At 38.2% G+C, this 16,537-nt stretch overlaps 1 protein-coding gene across 1 annotated transcript in view; it reads right to left on the bottom strand.

Moving 5' to 3' along the window:
• Window positions 1-16,137, bottom strand: part of PFDN1 (prefoldin subunit 1) — a 62,066-nt gene extending 45,929 nt beyond the window's left edge. The window contains exons 1-2 of the mRNA XM_082454333.1: window positions 15,987-16,137; window positions 13,279-13,445 (exon numbers count right to left, since the gene is read on the bottom strand). Of these exons, the coding sequence (XP_082310459.1) occupies window positions 13,279-13,445; window positions 15,987-16,019 (200 nt within the window). The 5' untranslated portion in view covers window positions 16,020-16,137. The remainder of the gene's footprint in view (window positions 1-13,278; window positions 13,446-15,986) is intronic.
• Window positions 16,138-16,537: the final 400 nt, after the last annotated feature.

Below are 16,537 nucleotides of genomic sequence, written 5' to 3'. Positions count from 1 at the left end.
ATCGAACCCATGTCCGGGAAGATCCCACATGCCGCGGAGCAACTAAGCCCGCACACGACAACTACTGAAGCCTGTGCGTCCCAGAGCCCACATGCCACAACTACTGATCCCATGTGCTGCCACTACTGAAGCCCCCGCGCCTAGAGCTCATGCTCCACACCAAGAGAAGCCACCACAATGAGAAGCCCATGCGCTGCAACAAAGAGTAGCCCCTGCTCACCGCAGCTAGAGAAAGCCCATGCACAGCAACAAAGACCCAATGCAGCCAAAAAAAAAAAAAGAAGAAGAAATGAGCTATCAAGCCATGAAAGGACATGAAAAGACATGGAGGAAACTTAAACGCATATTCTTAAGTGAAAGAAGCAAGTAATGAAAAATGCTTTTTTACTCTGTATGATTTCAAACATATGACATTCTAGAAAATGCTGAACTATAGAGAAATAAAAAGATGAGGGGTTTGGGGAGGGAAGGATGAATATGTGGAGCATAGAGGATTTGGGAGACAGTGAAACTGTTCTGTATGATAAAGTAATGGCAGATACAAAACATTATACATTTGTCAAAATCCATAGAACTGTACAAAAAGTGAATCCTAATATAAACTATGGACCTTAGTTAATCATAATGTATCAATATTCCTTCAATTGTAACAAATATACTACACAAATGCAAGATATAAAAAGAGGAAGAAACTGGGGAGGGGGAATGTGAGAGCTCTCTGTACTTTCTGCTCAATTTTCTTGTAAACCTAAAACTTATGCTCTAAAAAAGAAAGTCTATTAATTAAAGCAAACAAACAGGTTGGGGACATGTTAAAAGGGTACAGGAGACAACCTGAAACAAATCTATAGAACACAGCATGCTCAAATATAAACTCTGAGTGATGCTGCTGCATCTTAGTACAATCCTATTCATGTTCCCCTCATCAACTCCTATATTCATAAACCCCTCTTCTCTTCCAGTACCCATATTACAAGCATTATGCAGGCTCTGGGCTAAGCTATTTGTACCCAAAGTCGCTCTGAGAACTCATTTATTTTCAAGGCTTCAACCTGGCTAATGACTCTCAAAATATTATCAACCCCTATCACCTACACTATCATCTAATGGTCATTTCTACTTGTATGTTCCACATCTCCTCAAATTCAGCATGTCCCAAATTAAACTCATTTTATCTACCCATACCAACATTCCCTACAGTTTCCCCATTTCAATTTCAGTCTCTATCAGTGATATCACCACTTGCCCACTCACCTAAGTCCCAAACCTGCAGCTATTCTCTGTGTCCCCATATTCCCAATTTATCTCTAAGGCTCATTACTTTCTTTCATACTCACCCTCTTTCCTCTCCATCCCACTTCTGCCACCTTACTTTCTACCCTTATTACTATACTCCTGAATTACTTCAAGAACTTCCTACCTGTACGCCCTGATTAAACTCCCTAATTCATCTTAAATATTTTACCCAGTTTTCATGTAGCTAGCCCTGAATTCCAATGATTGTTTTTGATGATTTTAGCAGACGCTATTGGTTGGCTACCCAGTATCTGTTCCTCTTACTTTGTTGTCAGAGCCCCAATTTTCTTTGGGTAGCCTGCACTGTCAAGAGACTCAGGGAGGTGAATCCTGTGGTAAATCTTGATTGGTCTTACCCAATCATGGAAGTTCCATCCCCCAAGATTTAAGCCAAGCATGTAGCTCAGTTCTTGTCATGAAATGTGAGAGGTGGTCCTTTTGAAGACTTCTGGGAAAGATTTCTTTGCTCCCACAAAAGTGACACAAAACACATGATACTTTCTAACTCTGGAGGTTGTCACATCTGAATGAAATCCTTGGAACTCCTGCAACCAATCTGAAGATGACGCTGGCAAACACAGGGAGGAGGGCAGAGGCAAGAGTACTTAAAGAAGTGGAATTAAAGCCCAATATACAGTCCCTGAGGAGGACTGATATGCACAACATGGATAAATCTTGGAAGTACTATGCTTAATGAAAAAAGCCACAAAAGGAGTACATATGATAATGATTCTATTTATATATCCCATATAAAGTTCTAAAATAGACAAAATTAATCTACAGTGACAGAAATCAGATTATCAGTTGCCTAGAGCAGGATCTGGGGGAGTGGAGGACTGACTTGGAAAAAGCAATAAGGAACATTTTAGAGTGATGAAAATGTTCTATATCATGATTGGAGAGGTGGTTACATTTGTCAAAACTCATCCAACTCTACTCTTAGAATGAATGCATGTTACTATATATAAGTTATAGCTCAATAAAGCTGACTTAAGAAAGATACATAATTAGTACTATAGTAGGCCAGATGGTTATACGTGCCAGAGGAAAAATAAAGCCAAAAAACAGAGCATACAAGAGGCAAGTAGATGGGAGGTGGAAGTATGTATATACTACTTTTAAATAGGATGGGCATACCCAGCAATCCCATTACTGGGCATATAGCCAGAGAAAACCATAATTCAAAAAGACACATGCACCCCAATGTTCACTGCAGCACTATTTACAATAGCCAGGTCATGGAAGCAACCTAAATGCCCATCAACAGACGAATGGAGAAAGAAGATGTGGTACATATATACAATGGAATATTACTCAGCCATAAAAAGGAACAAAACTGGGTCATTTGTAGAGACGTGGATGGATCTAGAGACTGTCATACAGAGTGAAGTAAGTCAGAAAGAGAAAAATATCATATATTAATGCATATATGTGGAACATAGAAAAATGGTACAGATGAACCGGTTTGCAGGGCAGAAATAGACACACAGATGTAGAAAACAAACGTATGGACACCAAAAGCGGAAAGTGGTGGGGGGGATGGTGGTGGTGAGATGAATTGGGAGATTGGGATTGACATATATACACTAATATGTATAAAACAGATAACTAATAAGAACCTGCTGTATAAAAAAATAAACAAAATTTAAATGATAAAAAAATAAACAGGGCTTCCCTGGTGGCACAGTGGTTAAGAATCCGCCTGCTAATGCAGGGGACAAAAGTTCGAGCCCTGGTCCAGGAAGATCCCACATGCCGTGGAGCAACTAAGCCCGTGCGCCACAACTACTGAGCCTGCGCTCTAGAGCCTGAGAGCCACAACTACTGAGCCCACGTGCCACAACTACTGAGGCCTGCACACCTAGAACCTGTGCTCTGCAATGAGAGAAGCCACCGCAATGAAAAGCCTGCACACCGCAAAGAAGAGTAGCCCCCACTCACCACAACTAGAGAAAAAGCCCGCGTGCAGCAACGAAGACCCAATGCAGCCAAAAATAAATAAATAAATAAATAAATAAATTTAAAATAAATAAATAAAATGAATAAATAAATAAGGTGGTCATAAAAGAGTGGATATATTGTATATGTATAACTGATTCACGTTTCCGTACAGCAGAAAGTAACACAACATTGTAAATCAACTATACTCCAATAAAAAAAGATTTTAATATATTAGTAAATAAATAAATAAATAAATAGGGTGGCCATGAAGGCCTCAATGCCTATTTAGTAAAGACCAGAAGGAAGAGAAGGTATAAGCCATACAGACATCTGGAAGAAGGTGGCTTCATTCAGAAAACCCAGAAAATACAAAAGCCCTTGTCTTTTTCTCTGATAAAATGTAAAAGTCATCTGAAGATTTTGACTAGAGTGATCTGAATTTTGTTTTAAAAGAGTCACTCTGGCTGCTCAGTTGAGAACAGCTATAAAGTGTAAGGATAGAAGCAGGGAGCCCAATTAGGAGGCAACTGCAATCCAATGATAGTTTAGACCAGGGTGGTAACAAGCAATGTTCAGATTCTGGGCAAAATTTAAAGATAGAGTCTTTGCTAATGGACTGAACGTAAGACTGAAAGAGAGGAGTCAAGGATGACTCCAAGGGACTTCCCCAGTGGTCCAGTGATAAAGAATCCGCCTTCCAACGCAGGGGACATGGGTTCAATCCCTGGTCAGGGAACTAAGATTCCACATGCCATGGGGCAACTAAGCCCACGCACTGCAACTACTGAGCCCTCATACCTCAACTAGAGAACCTGCATGCCGCAAACTACAGAGCCCATGCACTCTGGAGCCCACAAGCCACAACTGGAGAGAAGCCCAAGCAATGCAATGAAGATCCCACGTGCCACAACTAATACCCAAGGCAGCCAAAAAAAAAAGGATGACTCCAAGATTTGAAAGAGCTGGAAGGATAGAAAAGCCATTTGTGGGACTTCCCTAGTGGTCCAGTGGGTAAGACTCCGCGCTCCCAATGCTGGGGGCCTGGGTTCGATCCCTGGTCGGGGAACTGGATCCCGTATGCCGCAATTAAGAATTTCGCATGTCACAACTAAAGATCCCGCATGCCACAACTAAAGATCCCACATGCCACAACGAAGATCCCGCATGCCGCAACTAAGACCCAGCATAGCCTAAATAAATAAATAAATAATAAATAAATAAATATTAAAATTGTTCCCCTCCCTCCAACCATCATTCCAACTGCCTTAAAAAAAAAAAAAAAAAGAGAGAAAGAAAAGCCATTTGCTGAAATGAGAAAGACTGAAGGAGGAACTGGTTAATTTGTAACTAATGAGAATTTTATTTTGGTCAAGTCAGTTTTGAGATGCCTATTAGACCATCAAATGTAGATGTAAAGGAGGCAGGTGGATATATGCAAGTTGGGAGTTCAGGAAGGGTTCTAACCTAAGATAAAACTCTGGGAGTTGTCAGTATATAAAAAAGCATTTAAAGAGATAAGCCTGGATGAGATCACTAAGAAACTGAGTATATACAAGAAAAGAGAAAAAAATCCAAAGGCTGAGCTGAGCCCAAGATCAATCTAATATTTGGAAACGGGAAAGAAAAGGAAACAGTAAAGGAGACTGAGAAGGAATGGCCAGCGAAATAGGAGGAAAACCAAGAGGTGGTATCCTTGAAGCCACAGGAAGAAAGTGCATCAAGGAAAGAAAGATAAACTGGACTAAATGCTACTTACTGATAAGTCAAGTAAGATGAGGATTGGGAATTCACTATAATTATTTAAAAAATCATGGTCCCTTCAGGAACCCAATTCCATGTAAACATTCCTTGTTCTAGATGAGTAACTCACATACTGATAGGTTCAATCTGTACTAATTAAAAATCACTGTGTATTTTTAAATCAAACTATTACTCTTGAAATAGAAACAGTAGTATGTTAATCTATTTTAAACATGACATTTATTTTTGGTCACTACTTGGTATTCTAAGCATTCTGGTAAATAATCACCTCTGATGTTTACCACTTTCACTCTGGCCTCATCAAACCCCCAACATTTCCACACATAAGCATCAAGCTATGCTACAACTTTTTCCAAGATGTGATCTTTATTTTACTAGTAGGTTAATATATAACATTGGATAAACGAGAACCAATGGATAATAAAAAATTACTATCCAATGAGTACTGAAGGACACAAACAGAATACTCTTGGTACAAAAGCAGAAAGTCACAGAGAAATATAAATATATTTTGGCACAGTGCAAAAGACTCAGACACACACATACAGGATGCATCTTGTGGTCCAAATCTTTTTACCCTGAGCCAAACAATGTAAAAGGCTTGGCTTAGGGCAGTCATGCTCTTATCTATTTAGAGATACATTTTCAGTACTGGGCTCCTGCTGCTGTGCAAATTTTGATATAAGAATATTCTAGTCCTCTTCAAAGCCAAAGGGATAGTGTCTTCCAAGTAATCTGGTCCATTTCAAGGTAACTGATCTTAGAACAAGAGTTGATAATGTGAGTTTCTGGCCAGAACAATGAGATAACATTCTCCCAGACATGTCCATTCAAACCTGAAGTCTAAAATTAAAGTGGGTATACATTCTTCACAAAACCACAGGCACTAATGGTACATGCAACACACTGCAATCCTAATTATTCCATCTGGGCAAAGGATATTTGCAATTCACAGCAATTCCTGATAGAAGTAATAAGAAAGAAAAGAATACCAATAAGTCATTATCAAGTGTGTATTCATGAATATGGACTGACTCTTACCTTTTAAGTCAATATTTTTTCTGAGTTCCTTTTGGGTGTTTCATTAAGCAGACTATGTCCCTTGACATGAACATGTCAGTCCTCTCTCAAACAGATTAGATAGCAAGTTGTTCCTAAATTTGCCACTATGAGATAAGTGGCAGCTAAAATCACAAAATTCTTGGTACAGCTTAAAATTGATTTTCACTTCAGAGAAATTCAGCCAGAGTTAAGTCAGTTACAGCACCCAAATCCCCAATGACAAAGTAACAAAGTTCAAGATTACTGCTACCTTTATTTTTATTTACATAGGAACAACAAGGTAATTTTTTTCACCCTTCCCTCAGTTAACTACATTAATTCTTGCTTATCACCAATTGGAATACACTGCACTATCCTCTTGTGTTGTTGATTAATTGCTACTTTCATGCAACAAAAGCAGATCAAAAAAAAAAAATGTCAGGCCTTTTGATGTCAGGAAATGCACAAGGAAACTCCTCCAAGTAATGGTAACAAAATGAATCAATTACATTTAAACAAGTTCTAGCCTAAACTAAGCAACCCTACAACAGACACATTAAATAAAAATTTTATTTCAGCATGTTTGTATATCCCAAGGTAAGTGTAACAGACTTCTTTTTCTTTTCTTATAATAAACTCCTAATTGACACATTTTTGAAATTAATTTCCTGTGTTTCAGTGAGATTGTTTGGATTCTGGAGAACATGGGAGGGCAAGAAGGGAAAGAATTATTAACAGTATTCTTCTGCAGAAGAAAAACGGCTATGTAATTCCTACGCAAATGTTTGTTAACTTCCCCTGCCATAAAACCAGTGATGTCATTCTACACAGCAGTAAGCACAGTTATAACGAACACCGAGTTTTTAAATCACTGACAGCTTACAGAAATTAAGAATATTACTCAAAAATCTCCTCTCCCTAGAGTACCACACCTGTGGAAGAGGAGACTATGCCCAGCTGGGGTTATATACATACTCAGCATCAACAAAACTGAAGTCATTTTTCCCTGCACAACAGGAAAAGTTGTTTTTTTCCCCCTTAGGACCCTGAGCAATGAAAGCCATGACTTTATATGGCTCTGTATAAAAACACAAGAAGGCTGGATCACATTCTATTAGGAAAAGCAGCTCAACATCAAAACTCCTCTTCCTTTAAAATAAAACCTAAAAAAATGACTAAGAAAATTTCTTCCTACCTTTGAAAATTATTTTATCTTTGCTTCATTTTCTCTACTGTAAACTACAGATGAATACTTTCAAAGAGAGTATAAGGAGCTTATAAATTCGAATTTGCTGTGTGGCTCTCACACCAAAAGTAGTCTGCATTTTTTTTTCTCCTACAGTAAGCATTAAATAAAATATCTAAACTTGGTTCTAGTGAGAAAAACAATATAAACCATTATTACTATAGTATCAATAATACTTAATATTTACTACACCAAGATTTGTTGTTTATTAGGAATGAAATATAGTACAACTATATCTTCAGCTTTAAAATTACCTCGAGGGGCTTCCCTGGTGGCGCAGTGGTTAGGAATCTGCCTGCCAATGCAAGGGACAAGGGTTCGAGCCCTGGTCCGGGAAGATCCCACATGCTGCAGAGCAAATAAGCCTGTGTGCCACAACTACTGAGCCTGCACTCTAGAGCTCGCCAGCCACAACAACTGAAGCCCGCACGCCTAGAGCCTGTGCTCCGCAACGAGAAGCCACAGCAATGAGAAGCCACCGCAATGAGAAGCCCAAGCACCGCAATGAAGAGTAGCCCCCACTCGCCACAACTAGAGAAAGCCCGTGTGCAGCAACAAAGACCCAACACAGCCAAAAATAAATAAAATAAAAATTTTTTTTAATTTTAAAAATTGTAAATAAATAAAATTAAAATGACCTTGAATTGACTGGAATATAACTCTACATCAATATGAAATTGTAAAATGGTTGCAAAACTTGAGGTAGCATGATTATACATACCCCTTTTGATTAATATTTAACATAACTAAACCTAGAGCAACTGCAAATGTTTCATCTTGGCTTTTCTAAATGTCACAACTCAAATTACAAGTCAACATTCAAATTAACAATTAAAATCACAACAAAACCAACATAACATTTTAAACAAAGGGCAGTTCAACCAAACTGTCACAAAGAGTTCAGATTTCTACATCCTAATCAGCTGAAAAGTTGCTCGATTATTTAGATTTTTTTAAAAATTTTGTTACCTATCAGAAATATACCTACTGTTTTCATTTTCTACCTGTGCCACATTTATCTTAAGTTTTATACTTCTGGATCTTTCAACCATTAGAGATCAACCATCAAATTACTTCAAGAAGTAGAAATAGCAACACTGCTCCCGAACAGCAATTTCTGCATTGCTAGACACTTATCTAGTTGGTAGATTTATACCATTGTTCATTCTTAGTTCCTTAAATGTAAAAAAATATCCACAGAATGGTGGCATACCTCTAAATTAGTTTAAATATGGTACAAAGTTATTTTTAGTTAGGTTCAAGTTTTAAAAAGGCACTAATCATTCTTCTCAAAGGCTAATCTACTCAAGTTCCTCCCATATTAAAATAATAAAAAGCCCCAAACATTTCCACACATAAGCATCAAGCTATGCTACAACTTTTGGAAAGAAGAAATGTTATTTATGTAATGTTCAAGCACAAGGATATTAGAATAATGGACCTAATATCAAATCAGGGTCTGGATCATACCTATTGTTAATAAAAATAAATTTGACCTTTATTCTGATGATGGGCCTTTCAAACACCAGCATGACTAAATGTCATTTATGTGTTCTTTCAAATGTAATTCTAATTTTTAAAAATACTCTTATCTTCTACTATGCAAAGGAAAAAGGAAGAAAACTCCCATAAACGATTACAAGCTGGTTCTTATTCATGAAAAAAAAAAAATACAAGAAACATTCATGTAATATTTATTTGAGATCTGTTCCCTCCTTGCATGCTAGAAAGATGAAGACAAACACTTCCAACTATTCAGACAGATCATTCCACAGTTGTAACTTTCATCATAGTTCTTAAAGCGGTATGGTGAGGTCAGCTCACAAACAGCTTAAGTAGCAAAACTAGAAATTGGTGGTAGTAGTATCAGGCTACATAACAGCCTCTCCAAAGAATATGAAGTAAGAGAACTAAAATGTGCTGGCAACATGCCAAGAGACTGGATAGAATATAGCTTTGAGCAATGAATATGCAGAGCTTACAGTATATAGCAATTCATCATCTCTTACCCTGTAGCTTGATTTTCCTTGTTTTAAACCAAAAATAGCCATATATAAGGGGTATTTAACAGTACCAGTTTTCTCCATGCTTAATGACTGGGAAAGGCATCTGGGCTTGAAATGACTTGGTAACCTAAATACACACCCTAAAATGAAAAATCTGACTTCCATCCTATGTGAGGATGAGTAAGGTAAAATATACAATTGTATTGATATTATTCTGCACAGAATAGCTTTTATTCTCCAAAAATTATACTGCCCTCAGCATAATCCTAAGGCTTGGGTTTTTCTATATTGTCCGTTCTATCTCTGCAACTGGTTGACATGTAGAATTTGTCAACCTTCTCAACAGATTTAATAAAGAATTAATTCTGTCAGATCAAAGGACATAATTTTGGTCAGAAACAATCCCTTTGACCTTAGTCAAAATGTTACTTTTAAAATTTCACCTTTATTGAATCATATATTTTAAAAGCATAATAAACTCCAATTCCTAAGTCTCTGACACTTCCTAAACATTTTCCTTCTAAAGAACCAAAAGAAAATGTGGTTATTTTAGGCGAGAGAATCATATTCAATTCAAATCCACACGCATTTAACACCTATTTTGTGCCAGACATTATACTGAGAACTGAGGAAACAAAGATAAATATGTATATGGTCTCACAGAGCTGACAATCTAGTTGGGAAAACCAGACCATTTCAAACTCAATCAAGTTCTGCCCCCTACCCTGATACTGCCACCCACGTGCTCTACTAGCTAGAGGAACAAAAGCTCTGGTATCCTCCAGGAAAGTGTAAGTAAATCTGCCAGGCAAGATGAAAAAATCTTCAGAGAAGATAAGCTACATCTTGAAAGATGAGAATTTCACAAGGGAAAGTGGGATACTGCAGGCCAAGAAGGACAGAAGGAGCAAAATCAAGAAAGCACAAAAACATGGCATGCGTGAGGAAACCCATGTGGCAAGGGTAGGGATAACAATTTTGGGTACATGTGCTACTACTCTTCTACCCTCAGCCCATGACAGACCTCACTGATCAATTAAAGCATGTTTAAGTCCACATGAGACTCAAACTCCTTCTCAACAGATAACTCAAAACCAATGGAAGGAGGCAAGTCCATGAGATGAAATTTATGTGCTATCCTCAGCCTGGGAAGAGAAAGTGGTGGGATTTGAGGCTAGAAGGGTAAATTAAGAACAGATTATGAATGACCGTGAATGCTAGGTGAACAAGTTTAGATTTTATTTCATGGGCAACCAAGGGTGAACAGAGGATTTTATGAGAAATAATGACATGATCAACTCTGGCAGATGTCTGGCAGATGTGTGAAGAAAGCTTTTGGACCAACAGAATAAAGGCAGAGAGAACAGTTTAAGAACCTATACCTTCGGGACTTCCCTGGTGGCGCAGTAGTTAAGACTCCATGCTCCCAATGCAGGGGGCCCAGGTTCAATCCCTGGTCAGGGAACTAGATCCCACATGCAAGCCACAACTTAAGAGTTCGCATGCCATAACTAAGGAGCCCACTGGCCGCAACTAAGGAGCACACGTGCCACAACTAAAGGAGCCCTTGAGCCACAACTAAGGAGCCTGCCTGCCGCAACTAAGACCCGGCACAACCAAATAAATAAATTAAATAAATATTAAAAAGAAGAAAGAAGCTATAGCTTCTCAGTCCAGGCAAGACACAATGAAGCTTGCCTTCTTAGTCCAGGCAAGATGCAATGAGGCCTGAATTTCAGCAATGGCAAAAATCTATTGCAGGTTCTAAAACAAAAATGTAATGTTTTAGATTTCATAATTCTTGGTGCCTTTTTTTTTTTTAATAACTTTATTTATTTATTTTTGGCTGCATTGGGTCTTCGTTGCTGCACACCAGTTTTTCTCTAGTTGCGGCGAGCAGGGGCTACTCTTCATTGCAGTGCGTGGGCTCCTCACTGCGGTGGCTTCTCTTGTTGCAGAGCATAGGCTCTAGGCGTGTGGGCTTCAGTAGTTGTGGCACGCCAACTCAGTAGTTGTGGCTCATGGGCTCTAGAGCACAGGCTCAGTAGTTGTGGCACATGGGCTTAGTTGCTCCATGGCATGTGGGATCTTCCCAGACCGGGCTCGAACCTGTAACCCCTGCATTGGCAGGCGGATTCTTAACCACTGAGCCACCAGGGAAGCTCCTAACTCTTGGTTTTAAAACAAGTTTGAGAAAAATTAGTATTCTAATTAGAATTCCCTAATAATACTCAAAAAGGAAAAGAAAAGACAAATTAAGGTAAACACTAGAATTAAAGAAGTGAATCACAATTCAAAATTACTCAAGACTATAAATCCAGAAATAGATATTTCAGGTTTAGCATCAAGAAAGAGAACATCCTCATGACCAGACTAATACTCAGCAAGTCTTTTCTTCCTGAGGGCACTAATACTCTAGCCAACAACAAACACTACTTACCTTACATGCCCTTACAAATCCCAGTGAGATGCAGAAAGAACAAAAGTCAAATTTAAAACCATATCTCAGCCTTTAAACTCTAAAATTCTTTGTGACTACAACCCATATGTAGCACTTTGGGCAGTATGCAAAAAAAGCAACTTCCTATCATTTCTGCAGAATGTTTAATAAATGAAAGTATTCTAATTAAAAATTAAAACTTCACTGTAGATCAAAAGACCAAAGAGAAAGTTTTTCTGTTTTGGAAAAAGAAATTCTTTAGCTGTTGCCAACAAAGGCTAATGTAATGATGTGAAATCCAGGTGCAACATATCAACAAGCATGCTAGAAAAGTTAGCATTACTGTTTTAAGACCTAAGGATATTCAAACTAAAGATAAAATTATCCTGTAGTGAATGCCAACAATGCACTTCATACTACATAGACACATATTCAAAGGTTCTACTTTGTTCTCATCCCAATTCTTTTGTGTCCCAGTAACAAACTCTCAAATTGGGATTATCTTCCTTTTAAAACAAGCTAAAATGAAAAACATGAACTCCAGCAATAAAATTTATCTGTGGTAGTTGTTTATTCTGAGAAAGCAAATCAGATGAACAGTTTATCATCATCAATCTCTTTTCCAGAAAGATATGGATTAGCTAGTCATGAGCAGGGTCTATTTCTCATGATGTCATTCTAAAGTCATCACTAAATGTTACACATGCCATGCTTCCTTCAAATCAATCACAAAACAAGTCATCCTAGACTGAGGTCAAATTCCTTTCCAACTAAAAGAGCTCCAAACTTAAGTAATGGTCCACTTACTAAGTAATACTCAGAGACCAAATTCCAGAAAAACCCTCCTCCTGTACCTCCCCCACCTAAAAAAAAAAAAAAAAATTAGTCTCCTTTTAGCTCAGTGTAATGGAATGTGACCTGTAGTTAAGGGGTTTTCCATTCCTATTTACTGCTTAGAGAACATGAAGCAGATCTATTCTCTCTCAGAAGGGTAATGTATTTTTTAAAAAGAAAAAAAGTGAAGTGTAGGGGGTTAATCATAATTAGAACAAACAAAAGGTAAGGTGATTTACTAGATTTCTCATGTTTGACAGAATGAGTACATTTAAATCACAACTGAATATTTATTTTTATTTTACAACCTGATCAGACATCTAAAAGATTTATGATTTGTGTGACTACTAATAACTAGGTAGGGAAGGGGAGGTTAAAACTACAACTACTTAAATAAATCTTCACACATGAAACTACTATAAACATCTTTTCACAACAAATCATATCTTTATCATTGAAGTTACACACTTAAGTACCTAAGCATAGAGAGAAGAACAGGGAATAAATATTTTTAAAATGTACTTCACAGTTTAAAATTAAACACATCTATCTAGAGTTCAGTTTCTCATTTTTAAAAAAAAGAAGATATTTGACTAGATGATCTTTAAAGCTACTATGATACTTTAACACAAGTTGTAAAGTGAACAAATTCTATGATTTAATTCAGACAAACCTCTTTCAAGATAACCCCCTTAAGGATATACTTTACTTACATTCTTCCTACACCTTCATACATGTTAGTCTCATCTACCAAAGTCATAATCTCTGTATCTGTAAGATGTGCATGCTTTTTCGTTCTGTTTAGCTGTTCAATCTGTATGTCTGCAAGCTTCACCTTCTGTTGAGTGTCAATAACTTTGGCTTGAAGCTCTGTGAAGGCCTAAAAAATAAGTCCGTGATTTAGTAGGTGCAACATTTTACAGGAAACATTTAAGTCAAATCTAAATATATTAAAATAAAGTCTGCTAACCAGAGACAAAGCTGTGAAATTTACCACGCAAACATCAATAAAAATCAATATAATTGTAAACAATCAAGCCACTATGCTAAATACATTTGACTCTTGAACAATTCGGTGATTAGGGGCACTGACCCTCCGTGCAATTGAAAATCCAAGTATAATTTATAGGTGGCAGTTCCTATACAGCAGTTCCTCTGTATCCTTGGTTCTACATCTGTGGATTCAACCAACTACACATCGTGTAGTACTCTAGTATTTTCTATTTTTAAAAATCTGCATACAACTGGATCCCCGCAGTTCAAACCAGTGTTGTTCAAGGGTCAACTGTACTGAATTTACTCAGTCCTCAGAAGATGCAACCTATATGAAGCAGAACAAAGGTAAATAATAACCATATCAAGTAGCAGGTATCCAAGGAGTAATAAAAGCACTAAATGCAACAGTCAGAGGATGAAACCCAGAGATCCAAAACAAGAAACATAAATGTAACAACTCACTACATCTGTATTACACAACTAGGTGTAAAGTACTTTCCCACATTTGTTTGAAGTATTAACATGTGAATATTAATATGAGAATACTGACAGATATAATAAATGTCTCATTTACTCTTTTCAATAATCCTGAGTTAGGGATGGCAGTTTCACCACCACAGTTTACAAATTAACTATATGTTTTAAAGAGATATAAATGACTTGCACAGGGCTGAACAACTACTAGGTGGAAAAGCAAGTACTTAAATCCATTTCTTCTGACCTCTAGTTCAGGAATCTTTCTATTCTACTATCTACAGTAATATTCAGAAAATAAATATTTTAAGAGAAAGACAAAAAGAATTTCAAAGCATTGGTAGAAGAATTGCATCATGATCTTCATACGCACATACCAAGCCAAACTTGACACTTGAGTACCCTTACTCAAAGATAAAAGGTTCTTGGATACTCATGAAGTGCCTAGAATGACTTTCACATGCTCTCAAATTTATGCCTTAATAATAACATTTGCGGCTGCAATACACAGCAAAAGCTACTACTTAATTTTTATTCTCACTTTGTTCTCACCTACTAGTAAGGTTTCAAAAGATTCATTTTGGGGGAGAGGAAGTGCCTAAAGTTTCCTAATAGTCTCCACCTGCCGCCACCCCCGCCCCCGCCCAAAAAAAAACCTTATAAAGATATTAGAAGACCTTTAAACAAGTTTTTTTTTTCAGTTAATTTCATTGGTTGTCAAAACTACCCAATTTAAGTCTGTAATCATTTTCTCAGTTTGCATTCACTGTCCACAGGTTTCCTAGCAACAAATTCAAATAATACTGAGGGGTAAGTCCATTCACAGCTGTACTCTATTGTTAGCTCTTTCACTAAACCCTAACTTAAATTTGAACTTTTAACAGAAAAAAAAGGTAAACTTTTATAACATTTTAAGACACAGTTTGCTAAGGAAGCTAGTATATTGTTAATGCTAAGATATTACAGCACTAGAGACCACATAAGGACTAAAGGTACAAGTTTCAAACAAGAAGCAAGACACACACACATAAATCCTCAGAGCAATAATAAACAGCTTCATTTATTAGGTGGAAAAGCTATTTCAGCTGTCCTATTTCTTATGCAGAGGTTGACCAGGAGACAGCCTTAAGTAAGATTTGCTCTTCTAATGAACCTAAACTAGTGGTCGAAAGGTGAGAAGTAAGGCAGAGAATACTGGATTCTAGTCCCAACCTTGGTCTGAGTCTTTTCTGAAACTGTTTCCTTTTCTAGAAAAGTATATGTTTAAAGTGGGTCAAGCCTAGGAATCCCGACAACTCTTAAGCTGCGAAAACGTTCCTGAGTAACAACACATTTATAGGCAATTGTTTGAAAAGAGAAACCCAATTCCTTCTGATACCGATTTTATCTGGAAAACTTTCTTTTTTGACAAGTCTTTAAAAACGGGGGCGGGGGGGGGGGAGCTGAGACCAAAGCCCTAAGATGAACACTGCTATGAGAATACCTAACTGAACCGTATGTAGCGACCTTACAAGGTATGGGATTGAAGGAGTGGCCTAAAAACACAGGTTGGACTTGGATTTTTTCAAAGCAAATTAGAATGCAGAATTAGATGCCTCAGCTCGGGCAGCCGTCTCAAAGGGCTCCAGCTGGAAACGCTCACTTCAGGCCTCACTATGGAACTGAGAACTCCAAGCTCAACGAAAGGTCTCTGGAACTCGGAACAAGGGAACAGAACAGCTATCGGCCCATCAGACTTAACCAGGCCCAGCGCAACCGGCTCTTACCCAGCAAAGAGCAGCTCGCCCCCGACTCCAACCTAAAGAGACCCTGTCCCGCCTTAGGACTCTGGGAAACCATTCCCCATTTCCCTGGAGCCTTCCGCAGGACTCGAGTCTCACTCGATATTCTCGTTCACAGTCCCCTTAGCTTCCAAAGAAAAAGTCTCTGCCTGCTCAAGACCCTCTTTTACCTTCTTCAACTCCAAATCCACGGGGGCCGCCATCTTGCTTCACTCCTGCGCCTGCGCAGTGGGAGAAAGCCGGAAAGAGGATGGGGGAAGGGTGCTCCTTGAAGGTTTGATTTCCCCCTTCCTTCTGCGCCTGCGCATGAGGCTGGCTGATCGGTTTTCCAACCTTCTCCAGCGCTGGCAACCCCTGAAATATCCAGGATTCCGATTCAGAGTACATCTTCCCCACGTGACCTATAGGCCTGCCCTGTTTCTCCACATCCTTCCAAACACAGCACAACGCGCAGATTTCGTGTATGGGTTTAAGCATTTTGACAAATAGCTTAATTTTTGCTGCTAAATTGAGATGTATATAGATCAGGCCAAAACCCCTTAAGTCATTCATGCCTTCGGCGAGTCCCTGTGCTGTCAGGCATGAGAGAGTCAGCCTGCGAGCTTCAGGCATGGCAGTGTGGAGAAGACCAGAAGGCTTAGTTGAAGTGTTTTCCCAAAGAACGTATTTCTACTGAACGCCCCTGGAAGACCTTCTAGACATAGTGGTTCTCACGAGAGGC

The sequence above is a fragment of the Balaenoptera physalus genome (assembly GCF_965194825.1).
Source record: "Balaenoptera physalus genome assembly, chromosome: 3".
Classification (NCBI taxonomy): domain Eukaryota; kingdom Metazoa; phylum Chordata; class Mammalia; order Artiodactyla; family Balaenopteridae; genus Balaenoptera; species Balaenoptera physalus.
The sequence above is the reverse complement of the archived record's forward strand: the minus strand, read 5'-3'. Positions and strand labels throughout refer to the sequence as shown.